Source organism: Rhinolophus sinicus, chromosome 4, assembly GCF_057876585.1.
Source record: "Rhinolophus sinicus isolate RSI-liver-muscle chromosome 4, RSI-T2T, whole genome shotgun sequence".
Classification (NCBI taxonomy): domain Eukaryota; kingdom Metazoa; phylum Chordata; class Mammalia; order Chiroptera; family Rhinolophidae; genus Rhinolophus; species Rhinolophus sinicus.
In genome coordinates, this window is record NC_142504.1 from 8,943,359 (window position 1) to 8,967,931 (window position 24,573).

At 41.0% G+C, this 24,573-nt stretch overlaps 1 protein-coding gene across 1 annotated transcript in view; it reads left to right on the forward strand.

Annotated features, from left to right (window-relative positions):
• Nucleotides 1-844: 844 nt before the first annotated feature.
• Nucleotides 845-24,573, forward strand: part of TBX20 (T-box transcription factor 20) — a 50,961-nt gene continuing 27,232 nt past the window's right edge. Inside the window, exons 1-6 of the mRNA XM_019726310.3 lie at nucleotides 845-1,465; nucleotides 4,740-4,995; nucleotides 5,825-5,989; nucleotides 9,884-9,992; nucleotides 13,616-13,774; nucleotides 22,210-22,286. Of these exons, the coding sequence (XP_019581869.1) occupies nucleotides 1,339-1,465; nucleotides 4,740-4,995; nucleotides 5,825-5,989; nucleotides 9,884-9,992; nucleotides 13,616-13,774; nucleotides 22,210-22,286 (893 nt within the window). The 5' untranslated portion in view covers nucleotides 845-1,338. The remainder of the gene's footprint in view (nucleotides 1,466-4,739; nucleotides 4,996-5,824; nucleotides 5,990-9,883; nucleotides 9,993-13,615; nucleotides 13,775-22,209; nucleotides 22,287-24,573) is intronic.

A 24,573-nucleotide genomic window follows, 5' to 3' on the forward strand; every position in this document is an offset into this window, starting at 1 on the left:
GGTTCGGTGTCCGCCAATCCCCGACTCTGTAAGGCTCGCCCTCTCCCACTGCGCGTTGCGTGTCCCTGCAGGTTGCCGCGCAGCCCGCACCGCGTCCGCCCCTTGCTTTCCCGTCGGTCGAGGCTCTATTTTCCAGAGCCACTCTCGGGAACAGGAGACCCGGGTGAGAGGCAGACCGGCGTGCAGCAGAAACCGTGGTTCCGAATGCAGCACACTTTCCCAAAAGCTCGCTGCACTCCTTTAGCGTACCTTCTGCAGGGGCAGCGCCGCTCAGCCCCACTGTCAAGCAGAATTTGGAGCCCCCCAGTACTGGGACCAGCCCTGGGGACTAGGAGCCCCGCGGACGGGATCTGGCCCACGGGCACCAGCTCTGCGGCGCCGTTTTCCGCTCTACTTAGCGCTCCCCAACTTTCTTTTGCAACTTTGAATATCAGTCAAGAAAAAGAATGGAAGAAGCAAGAACGCTCGATGTCTTCCTTTGGTCTAGGTTCACGCATGTCACCACTCTCGGGATCCCCAGTTTTAGGTCGCGACAAAATGCTCCCTCCCGACAGCGCGTACCACCCTCCCACCCCGGGACTGCAAGACGACGAGGAGGACGTCCGCAGCGGCTGCGTCAGCCTTGTGGTGGCACCCCTTTCCCCCAACCTGTGCCAAGTCCGTGGGCCGCTGCGGTGCGAGGCCACGCGGTGCTGCGCCCAGGGCGCGCCCTTCCAGCCCAGCCCAACGGCCCCGCCCCCGGCGGCGGAATCAGGAAGCGGTGACGTGGAGCGGCGCTGACTGGCTGCTGGCCGGCAGGATCGCCGCCGCCAGCAAATTAAGGCGCAGGGCTACAAGCTCCCAGGCGCAGTGTCTTCCGCGGCTTGCCGCGCTCGGGCTTCCCGGCGTCCGCCCCTTCTCAGTGTCGCTCCACCGGTCCCCAACATCCTGCAGCTTGGGCCGTCCCCAGCGGGGGAAGGGAGGAAGGACGCGGAGGGGGTGCTGCGGGACCTCTGGTCTTTGCGCAGCTGATGCGCGTCACCAGCTTCCAGCAGCGCAGACCGTGGTCCTGCGGGGCGTCCCGGTGCTTGCGCACCCGGTTGAGCCTGCGGTTGGTCTTCTCCCGCCCTCTCCGGCTAGTTCGAAGTCTCTGCGGCTCCAGGGCTTTGCGGTGGGGGAGAGAAAGGAGAGGCCAGTGTGGAGCTCTTAGGAGATTGGGGCTGACTCATCTGGAGTCCCCGGCTGCGCAGTGATTGCACTCGGAAACTTTGCGCTGTGTCTCGGTCTTTGTCTCCTTTGGGGAAGCTGGACAGCAGTTCGGCAGGCCCCGTCCCTAGCCAGGACCCCGTACTGGAGGCCATGGAGTTCACGGCGTCGCCCAAGCCCCAGCTCTCCTCCCGGGCCAACGCCTTCTCCATCGCCGCGCTCATGTCCAGCGGCGGTTCTAAGGAGAAGGAGGCCGCAGAGAATACCATCAAACCCCTGGGTAAGTCGGGCTACTGACTGTCCGCAGTGGGCAGAGGCGGGATGCGGCGCATCTGTCTGTCCCCTGGCTCCGGGAGGCTCATGAGGGTGGCCTTCTTTCCCTGCTCACGCGCGGCGCTTCTGACCCTCGGGCCATAGGCCACACGTCGGGGATGGGAGATTGTTTAAGTCCCAAGTTTTCGCCGGGACTGACACAGTCTGTTAAATACAACTGGTTTCGCATCTTGTATGTGCGCTCTCCTTATTTGTCTAGAATCCCCATGTCAACTTGGACATGTGGGGTGTGGGTGTGTAACTTTGTTGGGATAAAAACATTCAGAGATAAATAATAAAACCCCTTTTAAGACCCAAAAGGGTTTACAATGCGTGTAACACCTGCTTGTGCGTTTGAAATCAGACTAAGCGATTTCACAAGAAACTAGTTTAATTTTGTTTTCCCTCTGACTTTCTACGCTAAACAGGGTCAATTCCTTAAAATCGCGGTAGACTAAGCCAGCTCTTCCTGCAGGAACCGTTTTCTTCACAGAAGCTCTAGACTTATCAGTAAGACATCATTTTATAACTGTGGTCATTTTCAGTAGAGGTTGGCAAAACATGAGCCAGTAACCGTTTCCCAAATTCCTCAACTTTTAGCTATACTGTTTGTTCAACAACCTTTACCATTTATAGAAGACACCAGGCTGGGAGTGAAGGGAGAAAAAGGATTACGTTCCACTAATCACAAATGAATTGTGTGGGAAAGAAACTGCTGGAGATGGGTCTCAAAGTCCCTTTACAGTAGGGAGTGAAAGAAGTGTTCTCATCATCACCTCTTGGGTTCCAGGGAAATAATTATTCCATACCCTGATCATCTGGAAGCCCTAAAGCAGGGAAAAACATCAAATCGCAAAAAGGATAATATTTCTTTTTAACTCTTCCTATTTTTTTCTTCCTCCTCCCTGTCCTTCCCAACACTTTAACATCTCATTTGAAAACAACAACAATATGAAAGGTGAAGCATTAGATAACAAAAACAAGAGGCCTGGGCCGAGAGAGAAGAGCGAATTAAAACCCCTGTAGCAGCTCAGATTGAAGGGGAAAGAAACCAGAAGGTCTCCAGAAAACAATGTCAGAAAGTCTCTCCTCCAAGGCTTTCACTGCCTTCCTCCACCCACCCTCCCATCTAAATCTAAACCTGCCAAAGAAATGGAAACAACTAATCAAACAAACCCAACTGTTTAGAAAAAAAAAGTAACCAATTTCAAAGTTAGGTTTGCTGGACTTCCCAACGTTATCCACTCCTGTTTAGGAGGCTCCCGAATTCTTTATGGATGGCCCCACCATAGTTTGGTAGCTAGCAGGAAAAGAGGATTTCAGGTTAAAATTCCTGACAGAAGTGCAGACAGCAGACTGGAAAACATACCAGCTTCAGCTTTACTGTCATTTCAGCGTTGCTTCCTTGTCTATTTTTCATAGGAGGGAAAAACCTTTTATCTAAATTCTAAACTATAAAGTCCTTCCCAGCTCACAAAATCACCCACCCCCTTACTTTACACACAGGGTCTGTAACACGACTGTCCCTCCCAAGGCTTCTGAAAGAACCAGAGGCATATTCTTGTCCCTTTCAGGGGCCAGTTCAACAGCGCAGTCAGTGACTATAATCCAAGGACTCCGGCAAGAAAAACACTTCAAGGTTCTGTAAAGAGAGAATGTAGTATCTTGAAACCCTAGTGAGATGTTGAAACAACTGTAGGGTGGGGGTCAAAAGCGTCTCCTGATTGCCCACTTAAACACATTAAGTCTGTTGAGAAAAACTGCTTCAGCTCACTAGAGCATTTCTTTCTTTTTTTAAATCAAGATATAATTGACATATAACTTGTGTTGGAGCATTTCTGTATCAGTTTCTTCTTCCTCCACTTCCCAGCCTGACCCACTGCTTAGCCTGGGGCTTAGGGGTTAGCATTTTTCAATGGTCAGAAAAATAAGAAAATGTCTAAGGCTACTTGTTAATTCCCTATTAAGACATTACGTGAATGTGCTTCTGAAAACATTAGTAGAAAATAAGATTTTTGCCATTGTATGGTTCTCATTCTTGGAATTTGAAAATACAAAGATAAGATAATTAATTTGATGATTCTTAATTTAAAATGTTACCCAGAGTTGGATTATTATTGTCCGAGAAGAAAAGATAAAGATTCTCTATTTCCTACTTGCCTGCCCCAAGTCAAGGAGAAATACGGGAAGCAAAACATTTTATATGATATATACATCATGTATGTGTACATACCTACATTTAGAACTTGTTTCAATTCCTTGAGGGCACTTAGAATAGTGTTTGGAGATCAGTTTCACATTGTACGTTCAAGTAGTTTCTTTTTTAAGGGATGCAAGATAATTGGGGTAATTACAAAAGTCCCCCTGTATTCCATCAAAGTGACTGGTGTAGTCCCAGGCCCTTATCAGCTGTGGAGGAGAATGTTTGGTTCATAGGCAGTGGTATTCCAGCCTGCCTGGCGAATGGCAAAGCCTTCTTTCTGCTTTAATACTCCTGCTAGCCTGGGTTTCCGTTTGTTTTCCTCACTTCTAGAACCTTTTTGTCCAGAAATGGCACAGGGAGTACACTCCTATGATTTAGTAAACTAAATGCTGGAGTCTTTCATAAGCTCTCAGGCTGGGAGGGATATTGTAAAAAATGCCCCAATGTAACATCTTAAAGCTCAGGAAACAGAGAGCCAGGCAAAGAAGTTAAGTGAATTAATTTTTTTTAACCACCTCCTCACTCCCATCCACTTTTCATTTTCTTTTATGGAGAGAGGGCTCCAGGAGGGAAGGGAAAGTTCCTCTCGATGTGGGGAGGGTGCTAATCTTGTCACTCCCTGGAGAAAAGCCTCTCCTGCTTGTCAAAGAGGCAGGCCTGGCACCAGGTCCCACAAGCTGCGACGTCTGGAACTTGGGAGGGATAACAATAGGGATACTTGCTTTTTAGCCTCCATGATTACCCCCACCCTGCCCTTTATCCGCTGCTTACATATTTATTCTCTAAAGTGGGTGTCAGTAAAGGTGGTACAAACCATGGTTGTAAAACTCACCCATTTGGTTCAGTAGGCAAGCAATGGACATGTCATTCCCCGGAAATATCACGCTTGATTGATACAGTGATGGGTTCTTGCTGCCTTCGTGGAGTTTCCGAGCTTAGCTTTTTCAAGGTCAAACCCACGTACCTATTTCACTTGTGCTGTTCCCCTCCCTGTGTCTTTGCTTGACAGCATTAGCTGTCATTCTCCACTCTCTTGCAGAACAATTTGTGGAGAAGTCATCCTGCACCCAGCCCCTGGGCGAGCTGACCAGCCTGGATGCTCCCGGGGAGTTCGGTGGCAGCGGAGGCGCCAGCAGCCCAGCCTCCTCCTCGCTGTGCACAGAGCCGCTGATCCCCACCACCCCCATCATTCCCAGCGAGGAAATGGCCAAAATCGCCTGCAGCCTGGAGACCAAGGAGCTCTGGGACAAATTCCACGAGCTGGGCACGGAGATGATCATCACGAAGTCTGGCAGGTAGTGGGGTCTTGGCCGGTGAGGAGCGGGGACAGGGGAATGGCACCCTGGGCGGCTGAAGGCGTTTCCAGGAGGTGGGCGAATCCCCGCTGGTCTTGAGCACAGAAGCAGCTTCGCTCAAGGAGGGCTTCTGTCCACGGGCGGGCCTTTGGAAAGAGCTGCTCAGAGATGTCTGGGCGTTAGCTTTCTCGAGATCTGGCCGTGGGAAGCCCCACCTCGGCCTTGATGACAAGGGCACAGGGTCCTGGGATCTTTGTCCCCTGCAGCCCGAGAGGGCTGGCGGGTGCTGGGTCGGCATCTGGAGGGCAGGGAAACTCCAGCCCAGGGTGTGGGGTTGGTGGCTGGTCTTCCAGGGAGGCAGGTGGCTTTTTTTTTTTTAATCGGCCTCAGTTTGTAGAAGCAGCCAGTTCCCATTAAAACTAAAACTAAAACCTGGACGGAAGCATGAAATTTGAAACGGTCACATTCTGAGTTAGGCTGGAGCTCTGGCGCAGGGGCCCTTTAGCGCCGCAGCTGGGCAGGCAGGAAGCCACGGGTGCCTGCGCTCCCGGGCCTGGGGCAAAGGCTCCGGAGGTCGCTGGCCCTCGGCGCCTGGTCGCTCCCGCTCTCAGGACTCTGGGAAATAGCCCCAGAGTCCCCCGAAACCCACACCAAGAGCCCGGCGCTCGCTGTCGATGACAGGAGCCAGTTTTCTCCCAGCAATCCGAGGCAGTTGCGCGACTCGGTCTGCTCCGGAGACCCCGGGACAGGAGCCTAGCGGGCTTGGGAATCGGGTCAGCTCCGCAGGCAGCGTGAGCTCCTGCCCATTCTCTTTGTCTCCCTGTGTCAGGAGGATGTTTCCTACCATCCGAGTGTCATTTTCGGGTGTGGATCCGGAGGCCAAGTACATAGTCCTGATGGACATCGTCCCCGTGGACAACAAGAGGTACCGCTATGCCTACCACCGGTCCTCCTGGCTGGTGGCTGGCAAGGCGGACCCACCGCTGCCAGCCAGGTTTGTGCCTCCAGATTTTTCCCCTGAGCAAAATGCGTGTTAATTCTGCTGACAGAATGTGTCCTGCCCTGGTGCTTTGAATGTTAAGAAGGTCTGTGTTTTCTTAAAGCTGGGAGATCTCCTAGCAGAGCATTCCAAGCCGGGACGCTCACTCCAGGATTGACTATACAAAATATGAGCTAGTCTCTGAGAAAGGCAGAGTTTGTGCGTGCACAGGGCATCGTCTTTAATTTTATCTGTCCTCATATTTCATTTCAAAGTGTTTCTTACATTTCACCTGGAATATTCGTTAGAAATCTGGACCCGTTTCATGTGACGTCTATCATTTCTAGGAGGCTCCTTAACACCTGACTGAATAAACCTCCTGATGAAGTGGTTGCCTTAAAATCCTCTTTAGAAGAGTGCATTTTAGTAAGGTGATTGCTTGTAGTAAATATTTGTTAGCAATGGAGTTATATCTGCACGTAATACCATGTTTCCTCGAAAATAAGACCTAGCCGGACCATCAGCTCTAATGCGCCTTTTGGAGCAAAAATTAATATAAGACTCGGTCTTATATTATTATATAAGACCCGGTCTTATTTTAATATAAGGGTCTTATATTATGTTAAAATAAGACCGGGTCTTGTATTAATTTTTGCTCCAAAAGACGCATTAGAGCTGATGGTCTGGCTAGGTCTTATTTTCGGGGAAACACGGTACATATCAGTTTTGGTAAAACGTGGTTATTTTTGACCAGTAAAGGGCTCAGAGATTTTTAAGAAAAGCAAACTATTTTTTCCCCTCTGCATAAGTTTAGTGGCTGAACGTAATTCTACACCAGGTTAACATTCTTTACATGAAACATTACCCAAGTAGTATATTAGGGAGCATATATGTTTATCTTTGGGCTATTCACTGGTAATAATGTTTTTCCCGAGAACCCTGTTTAAGTAGCAGATGTTAAACCTTTACTGTTGCTGCTTTGCCCAACTGAGCATTCTGGAAGAAAAAATAACATGTATTTGCCTATGTGCATAGTAATAGTTGAACTTATAGGAACCTAACTGCATACTTTAATACAAAAAAAAAAAAGGGGTATTAGCTGGCTTTACATCTAGGGTTCTAAAACCAAGCCTGGTCGCTTTTGTTCTATGACTACCTGGTATCTAATTTTTGGAATTGATTGAAAGTTCATATCAGAGCCAAGAATTTATTTAAATATACAGATTTAGGAACTTTGAATTTTGGTTCTTTGTGAGTATCTGGTCTGGAGTCTTAGTAAAGGCACAGAACAACACAGATGTTGACACATACAGTTCAGGTGGAATATTAAGCTTCCTTAGTGATTGGTCACATTATCCTGCTTACAGTGTGGTAGATACACTAGAGAAGAGATGAAAAGAAGTCTCTCCGGGTTTTCCATTCCCACAAGCGATTAGGAAGGACATCTTCCCAACCCTTCCGAATCAGTAAATTTAAAACATATTAAATAACAGTCAGGACTAAGAAAAAAGTTTTAATTGTGACTAATTTTTTTTAATTGAACAGGATTTACCAGTTTACAATAGATATTAAAATGAATATAATTAGTGTTCTCTACTGTTTACTATTAAATAGCCGATTCACTTTGGAGCTTTTGAGAGACAGAAAGGGGAGGGAAGGATGGAGGGAGAGACAGGAGATTTTCAGCAGATTCCTAACCATTTTTACAAACAAACCCTTTTTTTTTCCTGTCTAAATCTTTGCTCTAAGAAGTTAATCACTATCTGAACGTATGGGGAACTGGTGCCGGCCAGCAGGACTCTCGGAATATGACATGCCTTGTTTATGTTACTGATACGTTCTGGTTGGAGAAAGAAAGCACGTCCCAATACGCTATCTTAACTGAAGCATGTTTAAGCTATTGCTGGAATTTTAAGTCCCAGGGGCCTTGAGGGAGGAGGGGCTTCCTCTATGCTTTTCCATTCATCCTAGTTCAGCTTATTTCTATTGATATTAGATAAAAATGTTTAGTGCATTACAGGATAAAAATATTCTAGATAATTTAAGCAACTATTCCTTATTATTATTAAGAAGAAATAGCGCTACATTTTCTAGCTCCATAAAAGGAAGGTGAGGAACTGGGTAGGTGATCATTTTTGTGCTGATGGTGGAAATTCCTTGTGGTGCTAGTTCTTTGAAGTGTTGTATTTCAGACTGAACTTCATCAGCCAGTTGTTCCTCATTAGAAGCAATAATGCTTGGCAATATCATTTGATCATAATAATGGGCAAGACATTATACGTGATCTAAAATATTGCTATGTGTTCATAGAGGACATTTCCTTTTCTTTAAAGTAATGGACATTTAAGTAAGTTAATCTTTATTAAAGTGATTACATGTGGTGAATTGCTGCTTAAAGAGAGAACATTTCATTAGCTCCTAGGACTTTAAATATTTCTGAACTGTTGTTTGGCAGGGTGGGTAGGACGTGGTGCTGATCCTTAAAACAACTGTACATATAAAGTCATAGCCTTGGAGGAGTGACGCTTGATAAACTCTTATGGTTGTGTCATCAAAAAAGACTTCAATTGAAAGGCAATTTGGAGCACTCCTCCTTTTAAAAAAAGAAAAAAGATCAACAAACAGGCAAACACCTAAAGCCTTTTAAGGTTTTGCATGGGCCCAGTAAGACTCTTGAGTTTCTTGTGCTTTGCTTCTGGTGGGCTTTGATTCAGCATATGCACCCAATTCTTCTAGTCTTAGTGTGACAGACCACGGCACAGACTTCTTGTTCTTTACATGAATATTGCAAGGAAAGGTTTTGTGATTATTTTTCCTTGCCTTTGTCCCAATCATGATATTTATGTTTAATTATAGTTATACGGATCCTATACAAAATTTAGATATAAGTAACCTGTTGCATGGATATAGGAATTTGTCATTGAAATTGACAAATATTGTCAACTAATGAATCAAGGATATTTCTTGCCCCTCTTTTTGGTTCTGTAATCTCCCCTGACTTCATTCAGTAAAGCTTGTGTCAAATGGATACGAGGATTGGGATTTATAAAGAATTGTGTTTAGTCTGATACTTGCAGGTAGAACAAATGGCCTGCATTTAACTATGAGTAAAAGATTGCCTTGCACGTAACAGCTGATCAATAGATGATAGGTGCTCGATAAATACATATTTTCCCCATCAAAGCTTTTTTATTTTTGCTTAGGCAAAATAAAATTTTTATTTTATTTTTGTTTACAAATAAATACATTGAATAATTTGAAGCTTACCCAACTTGTTTTCACTCTCATTTAGTGAGCAATTATCTTGATGATGACAAAAGGAATAATGTTTAAGATACTGGGAAGAGCAACGGATTATAATCTGGGTACTATTAAAAGATCCCTGGTCGCTGTACTAAAATTACTCTGTCTTGTATTTATAAATACACAAACTTTAAACTCAGTCACCTTCAAGTTTAAATTAATGGATTTTTTAGAATTGTTTCCTCTTTTAAATTCTCTGTCTTCATTGCTTTTTAGCAGTGCTTATCCTAGGAACACATTATGCAATTAGTATAACTTAGTCTTCCTTTTGAAAATACGTATAACAAGGTTTTATATTTGGCAGAAGTGGCCCAGTAGTCTATTGGATAGAAACCTATCCCACCTTTAAAAAATGGCTAGCTCAGCAGATAATAGAAAATTTGTTCAACATTACCCCTTTTAGGTCATTGGTACACGACGAACACATTTCCATGTTTTTGAAATTATTTTGGTATTGCCATATTATTAAATTTCACATTACATGGGGGACCTAAAATTCACCACTTATATGAGGTTTTTGTGTTCCTTTAAAATCAGAATATTTTATAGCCCCAGAGAACAGATTTTAAAACAATGTCTCAGTATAATCTGTCATAATTTTCTTAGGCTGTATGTGCATCCAGACTCTCCTTTCACTGGCGAGCAGCTACTCAAACAGATGGTGTCTTTTGAAAAGGTGAAACTCACCAACAATGAACTAGATCAACATGGCCATGTAAGTACAGTGCCTTGGGCTACCTCGAGTCCCTGAGGTGGAACTGAGAAGTCACACACAACTTCCTCTAAGCTTCTTCCTCCTCCCCCCTGCTTCCCCCTACCCTCTAATGGGTATCATTCTATGAGAACTTGCATGTATTCCACAGGGAACTTTGGCTGCTATGGTCAAGAGGCCATTTACAGAGATGCTGTGTGTCATTTCTGTGCAGGAGGGCTGGGGACCTTCAGTATCATGGATTTCCTAAGACTTCAGCAACTGCTTTCCCACCTGCACTCACTAAACAAAGGGAATGTGCATTTTGGGGGCTACTACTGTACTCTATTTGGGGTTAAACACCTAAAGTCTGTCAGTGGTGTATCAGACATCACATCCGGGAATGGGGCTGAGACCTGCTGTGGGGATTTTCCAAAGTGTGTTCTGTGCAAAGTATGAGATGCAATGAATGTAAAATAAGGGGGTTTTATGTCCAAATAAATCTGGGGCAGTGCTGTTTACGCATTGCACATCCCCTTTGTAGAGGATCTTATGAATACTAAAGTACAGAGAGGTCTTGCAATTAAAAACAAAGCAATTTGATTTTGTGTCCATAAGGAGTTTATCAAAAAGTGGAAAAAAGAGAAACTGGAATTCTGAGCTCTTATCAAATAGTTACTGGAACAAATAGCCACTGCCGCAAGCCTTTGCACATTTGATAAGAGTGCTTTTTAAGGAACTATCTGTGATGTCATTCCATGCTCTTAAATAAAGATTTACATACAAATTCTGTTTTAGATTTTATGCTAAGAAAACCTTAGACAGACCTGCATACTTCTTTTTGATGAGGAGGATATTGTTGTTGTTGTTGTTGTTTTTTGGTTATTTTTTTTTTTGCTTTGGTTTGGTTTTCCAGAAAGCATGTTGGTCTTTTTATGGTTGCTTTCCTTGGCTTAGAAATTCTGATATAATTATTCTCTCTCATCCCCTTTATTAAGGCTCTGTTTTACGTAAGGTCTTCATTTTTATTATATCTATGCAATTTAGAAGAGTTTCAAAACTCCTTTCAGAAAAGATGTTTATAAGTAGATGATAAATTAGAGCGTTCTAGACATGGTTTCAAATGGTTGGATTGAACCCGAAACCAAATAAATCACTTCAGGCATTGCTGTCATCCATTTACCCACAGGCGACCTTGTTTATCACGACCAAGGCAGAGTAACCAGGTTAACTCATGACTCTGCTGGTGGCACCATTGAGATGTTCAAAGTAGGTTAACAGGTTTCTGTTATTTTATGTATTGGAAAAGATAACTGACCTTTACGTCTAAGGAGGTTGGCATAATTGTCCTTTTAAAAAAAAAAAAAAAAAAGTTACCGTTGACAAATTTTTTTTTAGGTTAAAATTTATGAAGTGTCTGAGAGACGTTTTCTGTAGGTCAATGATCATTCTAAATGTCATTTATATTAACATTCTTGGGCTCTACTGAAATATTTGCAGGGAGAAATGAAGTTTTTTAATGATTCTGGTATTTTCCATGTGTAAAGCTTTTAGAAGAATTGGCTCTTTCCAGAAAGAGTTGAGAGTTCATTCTGCCGTCAGCTGTCCAGAATTTGATATGTTTTCCTTTTAGCGCCAGCGTCATGGGTAGGAATAGCACCAGGCTGTATTTCAGAAGCTCTTGGTTTCGAATCTGATTATGCAAAGATTAGACTTTGACAAATTGTTTAGTTTTAGATGTTTGTTAATATCCATTTTAGCTTTATTACTTAATATAACCCTTTGTCACCAGAAATAGTATGTTCTGAAAACTGTAAGGAAAGATTTTTAGATCCTATGTTATTTAGCCAAGTTCTCTGAATTAGTACGGAAGAAGCCCCTCTTACTGATGCAGTTTTAGTGTCGTAACAGGAAAAGTTCTTACTTCCAGGAATTTGTTTCTTTGAAGAAGCAGAGTCCACATTTCCATTCGTCTTTCTTAGTGCCGTCATGGCTTGAGCAGAGAGTCAAGGAGCCCTGTGGTCTGATATTCAGTCTGGGGTCTGGGTCTGTCCTGTATCATTTCCCAAAGGAAATTGACGATGGGCGGTGTAAATAGGGGAGAAGGGACCTTATTTAAAGCTTAGGGCTTTTCCCATTTGTGTGTGTGTGAGCGATTTGAAAATTCTTTCTGTCTTCTTAGTAAAACATATAAATGAATGCTTAAATTGTTTCTTATATCAGTATTAGGAGGCAAATGTTTGCTTTTGTCACTTCAAGTTTATCCCGATTTTAAAATTGAGCATAGATATCTTGAACTCCTTAGAATACACACGTTATACAAAGAGATGACTTTTTAAAAAGCTTATTTCAATTCATTTGAAGCTCTCATTTGTTTATTATTCCTGTTCAGATTTGGGATCATAAAAAGATGGCATGTACAGAATTCAGTGCTGGTTAATGGTCTGTAACTTTAACTTGCTTACATCTCAGCACAGAGCGAGATCGATTCTATATCAATTATCGCACAGTGACTAGTATTTGACGCTGCTAAACTCAACCAGCAGGAACACTCATCTACCTCACCCATGTTAGCCAAGGGAACCATTCGTTTTCAGTTCAACACTACGTGCACTTGAACTGGTCCTGCCACAGTGTTTATAAAACGCCTCCCCTGAGAGCCAGGCTGTCTGCTAGGCCCTTGGGGAGAAGGGCATACAATGGTAGCCCTATTCTCCCAGAAAAGACATACCCAATGATGCAGATTTAGGTAGCTGTCTGGGTGGCAACGGGGGAAGATGTGGAAAACACTTTATGTCTGAAAGTGAATTTAGTTCCTCAGATTTCCTAATGGCAAATTATTCTATTTTATTTAAAAGATACATGAAAAGGTACCCTTGGCAACCAGGGTATGCTTCTAATTTCTAAGTATTAGGCAACTTTTATAAGCTACAGAATGGAAGGTGGCCGTCACTGTCATTCATGTTTAGTTTCCAACTGGAAGTCAGGAGTCAGCGAAGCTGTCAAAGCAGCAACAACAATAACGCAGCTCATATTTACCAAGTGCTTCCTATTTGCTGTGTGATTGGCAAGTGTTCCATCATTTAATCCTCACCACCACCCTTTGAGGTTAATACTGTGTTTGCATCACTCACCCCAAGATTAAAAGAGCTAGAAAGTAGCCGATTCAGGATTCTTACTAAGCCTGCCTTTCTAAATTGTTTTAGCCTACCGTAAATAACAATCTGTCCCCCTAGAATATAGAATTGCTTACTTTAGAAAATTTAAACAGACATCCTTTGGTCTAACCAGACTAATAAACAAAAAATATTTTAAAGACTTGTTTTTAACAAACAAACAAACAAACAAACAAACAAACAAACAAACAAACAAACTTATCCTCCAGATGACTTTCCCCCAGCCCGTTAGAAAGGATGCTTGAAATAGCCGGTATGATTTGCAGGCGTTTTGGTAAAATGTGCTTCACGAGGATGACTCTGCAGTCTCTTGTGCAAATGATTTGCTTTAAGCATGAAAAGCTTAGATCCCAGTCTTGAAATTGAATTGGAAGCTGTAGATTTTGTGGTTCTTTCTTTGCTTCATTGTACTTTGGCCTGTTTAGCAATATAAATACTTAAAATTCAGGGCTCCCCATTTCGTTGTTGTAGATAATATTGAACTCGATGCATAAGTACCAGCCACGAGTGCATATCATTAAGAAGAAAGACCACACGGCCTCGTTGCTCAATCTGAAGTCTGAAGAATTCAGAACGTTCATCTTCCCAGAGACAGTTTTTACGGCGGTCACTGCCTATCAGAATCAGCTGGTAAGTGTCCTGTTCACACTTTATTTCTGAAATCAGATAAGGATTTAGGAGGTTCTTTCATTTTCTTGGATAGAAGGACTATCTCGGTACTTACAAAAAAAGTTCACTTTGGAGAGAGACCCAGGACCTGTACATGTGTTGAGTGACTATGGCTCAAGGTTATGAAGGTCTGTATTACACTATCTTTTCTAGAACCTTTATACCCCGGGTCAGGTTGTTCATAGCCCACTCTCCTACCGAAACCTGCCCCTATCTGGCTTCTCAAATTTTCTTCTCAAGAAAATGACCTGCTTCCTTTTCCTCTTCCTGTTAGAGCCTCATAATATACATAACCATACATTCATGGCTCCATAAAATTTAGTTCAGTTTTTCTGCAAAATTTGCACACATATTCTAGCCAACTGCCCAAACTACTGACACCATAGATATTTTGTGAAGCATATTTAGCTGTAATTTAGGGTATGATTATTCCAGTAGAATGATTTTAAATGTCTAGTATGTGAACAGTGTGTATTTCATTAACATCAAGGTATCTAATTTATAATATTGAGTTATATATTTTCTACTTTCTGTTGTACATCATGTTTAAAATTTATGTATTTCTTCATCCATAAGGTTTAGTTCACATCAATGTTTATCAAAGTCTTACGAAGGAGACTGTTAGGTACTTCCTCATGTATTTTCTTCTTTCATGGTCAGACTGGGGATAATAGTAACGTTCTATAGTGAGGAAGCTAAAGCTAAGAGAGGATAAGTACCTCTTCCACACTCAGGAAGGACCAGAAGTAGAATTCCTTTTGATACGTTTCAATAAAAGGAACTCCCATTGTCGGTTGACTTGACAAATTCAGACCCTCTCTAGGTCTTTGTATCTTGCGTTTATTTGATTAGTTATGAGTAGCCAGAAGTATTGCTGTGCTCTTGTCTTGATGTTGTATTTTGGGTTCTGAGTGAATAATTCTTAGGTGCTGCCTGATAGATGGCTCAGGGTCCAGAGTGAGATGGGCAACTGGAGGAGATTGGGTGTTGGGTCTCAGGAAAAGCAACAAGATGAAGCTGAAATCCCAGGTAGCCCTATACAAATAAAGAAGCTGGAGCCTCGAGAAGGGATACGGGCAATTGGCCGGAGTGGCTGTGTGTCTGTAGGTGTAAGCATCTACAATTTCTATACGATTTGAGTAGCTTTCACTTCACCACTATGGCTGCCATTTTCCCTACCTGTAAACTGGGGCTAAGAACTGCCCAGACCATCTTAGGGAATTCCTGTGAGGCTCAAATGAGATGCCTTTGGAAACCGAAAGGTGCTCTATAAATAAGGTATGTGGTTATTATTGGGCTGTCTCTGGAATGCCCAAAGAGGATCTGTCACCATTGGGATTTTAAAATGTTAGTGACATATTTTTTAATGAGATACATGAATGCAAAAATGCTATCCTACTAATCATCTTAAAGTATAAAAACAAAGTATTATAACGTTTGAATTATCTCCAAGATAACAACACAAGAGTGGAAACATTCAGAGAACGCCCACGCTAAAAAATCTGGATATAGATCGAAGCCCACAAAGGCCTAAAATGCTAATGCTGTTTCTCTGAGAATCTGGAACATTCCTACCAAAAATCCCATTTTTAATTTACTTGAGGACACAGGAAATGCAGATATCGTAGATTCAGAAAAGATTCCTGACATTCAATTCATTTTACATGATTGAATTTGTAGCTCTTACATTATAAAACATTAGATTTATACTAATATAAGAAACCCTGTCTATGTTTAAGAATGAAATAAAAACTTGTCATGTGGAAACGTCATTGCTGTTATCAGAATTCTCTATAAAGAGAACCAAAGCAAGAATAGCTAAATTGGTGTTTTTAGTGAAGATTGCAGATAGAGCAACATTAAAGGAAGTTTCTAAGTGTAATGCCTTCGATTTGGTTTAATAGGTGAAGGAGCAATCCTGAATAAAGGTTGGCAGGACCTCCTATATCATGGTGCATTGGAATAGGAGGTTATAATCTGTGTAATTATAATAATAGCTAATATTTGGGTGCATACTGTGTTCAAGGCACCATGTAAAGTGCATTGCCTTATTTAATCTTCACAATGATATTGTATGATAGAAACAACAGTATTTTTATGTCACATTTCACAGCTGGGAAAATTAGAGTTAACTCGCTCATCCAAGGTGACCTTGCTGCTCCCATCAAGATTTGAATCTACATGGTTAGTTTCAACAGTCAGTGTCTGTAACCTCTAAGCTTTAGGTACCTGGTTTCCTCTCAGCATGTGACCCCGATGGACTCTGAGACATCCTTTTTAGAGGATTTCAACAATTTATATTCATTTTTTTTTCTTCTCAACAAGTGCTCACTGCTCACCTGCTGTGTGCAAGGAGCTGTTCACACTGCAGGAAAACCAGTGCAATGAGGTGGCGCTCGACCTAAAGTGGCGGTCAGAGTATCTGTGAGCACTGGCTGCATCTAATAGGAACCATATGTTTTCATGACGTTATCTCAATTCAGTCTCTTTTCCCCACTCAACTTTTTATTTAGAAAATTTTCAAATATGTAAAAGTTAAACAAATGATAAAATGAATCCCATGTACTCTCCATCCAGATTCAGAAATTAACATTTTGACATATTTGCTTTACCTCTCCTACCCCATTTCTCTATCTTTGTGTGTATCCATACTTTCCCCCTTCCCTTAATCATTGGAAACTAAGTTGCGTGCACCTGTAAATACGTCTTCAAGTATATACTGACAATAAGAACATTATTTTTGTAACCACAATGTCTTTGTCATAGCTAAGAAAATGAATAAGAATTGTTCCTTAATATCACCTAAAATTGAGTTCATATTAAAATTTTCAGGATGGACCAACAAATATCTTTTATAACTATTTTCCCCGTCTGAACTAGACGGGGAAAAGTTCATAGCTTGGATTTATTACTTTTATTTTGAAAAAATCTCTCTACATTTTTTCTCAATATCTCATTTAATTCTGACACTAAACTCCTGAAGAAGGCCCCATAAGCCCCATTTTGCAGATGAAGAAACTGAGGTTCAGCGTAGTTAATACACTTGTCCAAAGTCACAAAACTGGTGAGTGACAGAGTCATCTTCTGGGTCTTAATTTCTTCTTTTTGGTGGCATGATGCTAGATCACAGGGCCAAGGAATTTACCACTGACAATGTCAAGTTTTGGGAACCGAATTAGAAAATGTTGCCATATTAAAATAGTTAGTTTATTTCTCTAGATCCATCTTTAAAACTGTAATCCCTAGCACAGTGCCAATGTTAAATTCAACTAATAGTCAATCATTTGATTTGGTATACAAATAAGCCAGTTTTGAAATGGTTTATAAACCTCATAAGACTAATCAAAATTCATGTTCAATAAACATGTAGGGTGACTAAATCCATTTGGGGGTTTAGTATTTTCATTAGTCTTACACAATTTTCTAAAGTTATCCTTGATTCTTTCTCGGCCTCCCCACATCTACTGCTTTTTCATTATTATATCGTGTTTGTGTACTGACTTTCCTATAGCAAACATATAATAGAATAAATATATAGGAAATAATTAAGTATGTATTAAGTATAATATTAGTATTTTTCTGTGCACAAAGAACAGAGAGAAGAGGGGAAGAAAATCTAAAAGTCACATTCAGGATCACCTTCATATCTCTGAAACTTTAGATAGGACTGCTATTTTTGTATCTAGTAAAAGCCAAATCAAAGTTTCCAATAGGATTTGTGGAAAAGCTTCTCATTTATTGTGGCTGGTACTTCTATTTATAAGTAATGAAAATGGGACTTTTTTGCTATTTTTTCCCTCTGGTTTTGGCAAGGAAATGATCGCATTTGTCTACATTATTAGATAAAAGCTAAATACATTACACTTTCAACAAACTGTTTTATAATTTAAGATTTAAAGGTCATACATTGTTTTTGAGCAAGCAGTCCACTGATGTAGAGTTGAAGTGTAGGTCAGGTTTCATTTTTAAATGCCTTTGGACAGATCTTTCCCTGATAATTGGAGAAATGGTCTCTGAGGGCCAATTTCACCTTGTGGCTGGGAACACCAGCTACATTCAGAGACCAGTGATGTTAAAGTGGAATAAGAACCACTGGAAGGGTCCCCTTCTCTTTGGTGCAACTGACAGTGTCAAAAATCTGCTCTCCGGTTATGCATACATTTATCTATAGATAAAGGAGATGTTGGAAGAATGAGTTTTTTGGTGAGGACATGCATTGTGTTCTATATTATTAAGACAACACATGAACAACTTGGTATATTTTGGCTGGAATTAGTCAGTCATTTGCATATATGTAGGTACACACTAAACTACAGAATTTCTTAAGTACATACTGCTGTCCTTACTTGTTAATGCTTTTTTTCTCATGAAATGAAAAACATTGCTGCTTTTAAAATTTGCTTTTGAACTATAAGCCATAGTGGTGGTTTGCCTTATACAACATTCTCTACGAATTGTTTGGTTGTTGACTATGTTTGGATTCTTCTTTTAGTATTACCTTGGATACAAGTGATATTGTTCAACAGTGTTACAAGCTGTAGGCAATCTATATTAGGGAACAAATGAAATGGTGGCCAACTGAAATCATTGTCTATAAGTCAGGTCCCGTCTCTCATAATTCTCAAATGTGCAACTTCTTCAGTTGTCCCAAATTTCATAAAAGGGTGTAAAATTGTATCTTCAGAAATGAATTTCTTTCTATTCAACTACTGGTTTTTATTTAAATATCCGTGGAATAAAATCCATGCCTGACCTTTAAAAATTCATGATTACCTAGAATGTTAAAAGTTTTCTACGTAAAAAATTTTTTTTATCTTGAGATAGAAAACAAAATAAAATACTTGTATGTAAACTCAAGAAGTATTTGGTAAGATAATTGGTAAGAAAATGAAATCATATTTCTGACTACTTGCTCTTGAAGCAAAGTTCCACAAAGGTTTCTGGGTGCTTATTGTTGGCACCCCCAGGCGGTTCAGTGGCTAGTGATCTCCCAGGGAGCACAGTGGGCTGCTAATCAATACTCCTAATCAATACTTGAATAGGTTTTATTCAAGATGGTGGTGTTAATCCAGGGCCCCCATACCATTTTAGTAATAAGAGATCCATTCAGCTTTTTTTTTCTCTAACTTCTAAAAGAAGTTATTTTCTCTGGAATTAGATAAAATGGTCCATAGAGAAAGTAAATACGTATGTAGTTATTGTATTGAGCTCCTTTTCTAATTCATGCACTAAAGTTAAGTCATTGCTGTAACCCATTGGTTGGTCTAGGTGTATGAGAGCATCTTGTACTATTCTCTAAATTGTCCTGTAGTTTGAAAATCTATCAACATGTAAAAGAAAAAAGTTACCATTGGTACTCCTGGGGCTTCTGAAAGAGAGATTTAAAAGATATGGGAAATAGAAAATTCTAAGAATGAAAGAAAATTCCAAAGAAATCTGAAAATCTGTGTTGAATTTAATTCATTTCCTCATTCAAAGTTATGGCAGTCATATGAGATACGGTGACACATCAGTTGAACAACACACACACATGTGTTGAGAGTATTTATTCTCTATGACAACTCTACAGCATCAGATTCTGAGTCAACAGTCTTTACCTTTTGGAAATAAGAAGACCAACAAATACAATTTTCATAATCCTTTTTGGGGCCAAGTGGATCGAAAGTCCTTCTTGGATCATTATAACACGTAGATAATACTTCCTATCCTTTTAGTTTATAAATGCTCAATGCTTACTATGGTTCACATTTCAGAAGGATGGCTGTAAAAGGATTTCTTTCAAAGTCCGTAGTTTTTCCAGCAGATATGTTATCTGCCATTGTCTCTAGAGAATTTATTCGTAGGCAAATCCATTTACTTTTTTTTTAAATTAAGGTTTATTGGGGTGACAATTGTCAGTAAAGTTACATAGATTTCAGGTGTACAATTCTGTATTACATCATCTGTATATCACATTGTGTGTTCACCGCCCAGAGTCAGTTCTCCTTCCGTTGCTATATATTTGACACCCTTTACTCTCATCTACCACCCCACTCCCCGCTTACCCTCTGGTAACCACTAAACTATTGTCTGCGTCTGTGAGTTTTTGTTTCTTTATTTGTTTGTCTGGTTCCTTTGCTGCTTTCAGCTTTATATCCCACATTTTAACTATAAACGGGCTTATGGGAACTGAGCTTAAAAGAAGCTCTAACTTTATTGAACTGCCTCACAGTTATGGTTTGAAATTTTCTTCTGGGTTTGGCTCACCCTGAATGCCACTAACACTGCAGTGGGTTTGGTGCCATCCTCTTTAGGGCACTTAAATCACTTCCAGTTCTGGTCAGCTGTGTACCCCCTCTGCCTGCCCCATGGAATCTTAAGCCCCATTAAGGCAGGGACCACATGTTGTTGATCTTTGTACCATCCAACAATTAGCATAGGGCATGATAAGTAATTAATCCTCATTAACTGTTTGTTGATGAATTATTGTGAAAGCAGTTTCATGAACTGTAAAGCACTTTAGAAATATAAACTATTTTAGCTTATTCAGTAGACAGAGACACAGCTTCTGTCTTTGCGGATTGGAAATCTTGTTGGTGTTTTATAATCTTCAAACATACTGATTGCTTGGGCGTTAGAAGACTTTTACAGTTTATTTCAAAAAATAAAAATTTTCTCCTTCGTCCTGAAAACTGACCTTCAAAATCTAGTATAAAAGAGTAGCCGAAACAGACTTTCACTCTTTAGGGCATCGAAGCAGTGGCTGTGTGGAAGAGAGGGCTCTCTACAAACTTTTGATGACCACACTTCAGGGGCAACTTCAGGGATTCCCGTATATTTCTTTATATCCATTAAGAACAGATTTCTTACTTATCTAGCTTATTTACTTCCCTGTTTTACCATTTTCCGTTAGCTAAGTAGAAAAGGAAATTAGCAATTTTTTTTTGATGCTCTAGAATGAATGTTCATGGCTAAAAATGAGCATTTCTCAGACATTGTCAAATGTTCTTAAAAATTAACATGATCAAAGAATCAATCTCATAACTTGCCAGTGTTACTGATAGAGAGGTACGCTTTCTCTGGTCAGGATAGTGTGGGAAATTCTATGTTAAGCGAGGTAAAGAACGTCTGTGGCTTGTACATTGATTAGATGACTTGAAGAATGAAACGGGAAGCACGCCTTTCTTTTGTAATAATAAAAGTAATTTTTTGGTGTTAATAGCTTAAAATGGACAATAGATACACTCTGGTCAGAGGAAAAGTTGCTTTTGACAAAACAGCATTTCAAATTATTTTGATTATGTGTACTTCTTCCTTTGAAAGAGGAGGGCATGCCTCAACCGATAACTCTTTTCCAGGTTGACTATTTAGTGTGTGTGTCTCTCTAAAGATTAACATGGGTTCTCACATTGATATGAATGAGCTACGATTCTCTGAAGATATCTGTGGTTCTTTTTCAGATATGATCAGCTGTCTCTTAGTCCTCCTAGGTTCCTTCCAGCTCTAACACTCAGGAATTTTACAAGTCAAGTATCTTTTAATCAGCATTTCCTTTATTTACTTATTTTGGCTTCGTAACCTAATATATTTTTCTTTGGAGGCACAGTGCATATGAGTTAATGGACCTTTCTACATTAATATTAATACTGTGGGAATTATGATTAGCATAGCATAGACTCTTAATACTTCAGATCATGATTCTCATTAGGAGATGTTCTTTTCCATATAAGCATAGAGTCTATAAATAACATTGTATGGGCGGATAGCAAAAAGACCGATTCATTTGATCTAATTTAGTCAGATGGGAAGGGGAATGGATGGAAGGGGGATCATGACATAAATACATGATATGTGGCTTACATCGTGTGTTTATGTCATGTATCTCAATCGAGTATTGAACATGAAGCTGTTATTGGCCATTTTATCCATTATGGTATATATATGTGTGCCCGTGGTCCTAACAAATTATGTTGCCACGTCAGCATGAGACAGCATTCTTGTTTTTATTCACCATTATCCTCCAATGCTGGCCTTCTAGACAGCTCCCCAACTCCCCCGTGGAGCCCTCCCCTTTCACTGCTCTCTGAAATGCTTCACCCTGCAGCCACGCTGTTCGCTGTTCGCTGTTCGTGAAAGGCCCCCATCCTTATCTGTCTCCGTCCATTGACCTCTAGCCTATTCTCTAGGACCAGCCTGTCCTAAATACCTCCCTCTCTCATAGGCCTTCCCCGACTCTCCCACCAAAATCATCCTGCCTGTGAACTTCTCTAGCAATTTCAACCTTTCTCACAATACTGCCAGACACTAGGTATTCCTGTGGTGTGCCATGATGGAAAATGAACTAACTCTTTAGTTCTGATTTTATTTCCTTGAGCTCAGAAATGACATTGTTTTGTTACCCCTTCTTCGCTTTCCAGATAACCAAGCTGAAAATAGATAGCAACCCTTTTGCCAAAGGATTTCGGGACTCCTCCAGGCTCACTGACATTGAGAGGTAATGAGAATTTTCTGTTTACTTTTTTGTCCAGATAAGATAAAGAGAAGAGTGAGTTTGTAAGAACACACTCCTTTCAACGCCAAAGAACCATAACCTTACTGTATATAGTCTCCAATTCTCTTGACCCCCCTTCCCTTCCAGTTGTAAACCCTGTAGATATGCAAGTGCTTAAGCTCTGACAGCTGCAGCAGCTGGCTGTATTCTCTGCTCAATTTCCCAGTGAAGTGGTTTCTTTGGTCAGGACATTTACTTAACTGTGAAATATAGGGCTGCTTTGTTACCAAAGACTCAGTCCTCTTGATGATAGTAAGCTGTGTGTCTCGCGTGGCAATCTACAGAAAAATGGAATCTTGATAGCCTTTGCCTTCTGAAGTAGATGTATTTGCTAACACGAAGGATATAATGGTAGTCGGGAATTTTGAAACAGGGAGATGTGATTTAATTCAGGGCACGTTTTACCTATAGCTTAGACTGCTTATTTTTAATAGGAGAGATAGCCGACCTCAGGACCTTTAAAAAGACAAGTGACAATCACATGCCCATAACTTACCCACTTTTAACTTAAAATGGTCCACACAGTTGAGACCATCTATATGATGAGTAATGACTATATTGAGATCCACAGTTTGCCCAATAGGAATGTCAAAAAATGTTTTTCAAAGAGAAGATTTTTCAGCGTGATTGTTTGTATCTCTTACATATACTATGTAACTTTCTGTACTTGCTCTTTTTTTGAGTGAGAACATTGAAGTTCTACTCTCGTTGCGAATTTCGATTATGCAACACAGTGTAATCAACTCTAATCACCATGTTATACATCAGATCCTCAGGCCCTCTTCATCTTCTGTGCTTTTTCTTTTCTGTGGCCTGAAGTCTTTATTGACAGGTGGGGTATCCCAGCACCAGCCCCCTGGTTTATCTTGTCTCCAAATCTTTGTGTGATTTCCCTACCAACTGCCATACTTCCCCATGTGGTCATACTCTTCTGACCATGGCACTTCTCCCCAACCTCTCCTCGCAACTCAAATTAAGGGATAATTACGTGTTTTAGCAACACCTGTCGGATCCTTCCCCAAGCCTTCCCAAATAACAGAGCACGGGGTTGGTTTTAATTTTGGGGAGCAGATGTACAGGCTCGGAGGGGAGACAGAAAAGCCAGCAGGAGAGGCTGAAAGGTGGGCAGGAACTGTGGGATTTGAGTAGAAAAGAAAGACTCATTAGTTGGAGGGCTTGACAAGTGCTTGGGGGTGTTGAGATCAAGGAAAGAAACTTGGGCTTCTGGTTGAAGAGCCAATGGAAAAATAAAAGTCAGATGGGCAAATGGAACATAGGTCGGCAAATAGGCCTGGACACCCAAGTCAGTGAGATTGTGGCCACCAGCTGTGTGGGTAACAAATGAGTCCATCTATTAATCCAAAAGCTACACCCGTTAGGCAGGACCTTTTGTATCTATTTCTGGAGTGCCAGAGGCACTGATTCAGAGTGGATTTATGCAGGTGGATTAATATCAGTGAACTTTTTCTCAGCTTTGGCAGGTGTCAAGCAAGAATGAAGATAGTGGGTCAGTGGGGCAGTAATGATGTGGGTTTTTTTTTTTTTAAATTAAATGTATTGGGTGAGAATTGTTAGTTAAGTTACATAGGTTTCAAGTATACAATTCTGTATTACATCATCTATATATCATGTTGTGTGTTCACTACCCAGAGTCAGTTCTCCTTCCATTACCAGATTTTTTTACTGCGTTTACCCTCATCTACCATCCTCCCTCTCCCCTTACCCGCTGGTAACCGCTAAACTAATGTGTTTTTATAGTGTACAGCATACTGTCTCAGGTCAGGGGTGCACATGTTACATTGAGAGACACAAGTCATGGGTCAGAGTCCCAGCTCTGCCTTTTTTTTGGCTGAGTGATCCTGAAGAAATCACCTAACTTGAATCTGTTTCCTCACCTAGAAAATAACCCTACTCACTTCAGAGGTTTATTATGAGAACCGAGGCAGATGACATTTATGAAACCAGTTTATAAATCTAAAATAATCGTGAGCCCCTCATTTTATTAGACGAGCATAGTTTTTTGCCCCATCTACGTCTACTTCTAATAGTCTTAATAAACTACTCCCAGAGTAAAAATAGCCTGAGTCGTGCATGTGTTCATGAGATAAGAGTCCCCAGACTGACTGTCCTTTACAGTGACAGATTTGATAAAGCATGCAGCACATTTTCCACTTACTGAATAAGCGCCCTGACGTGGGGCGCTCTCGGTGTGCATGAAGCTAAGTCGCTT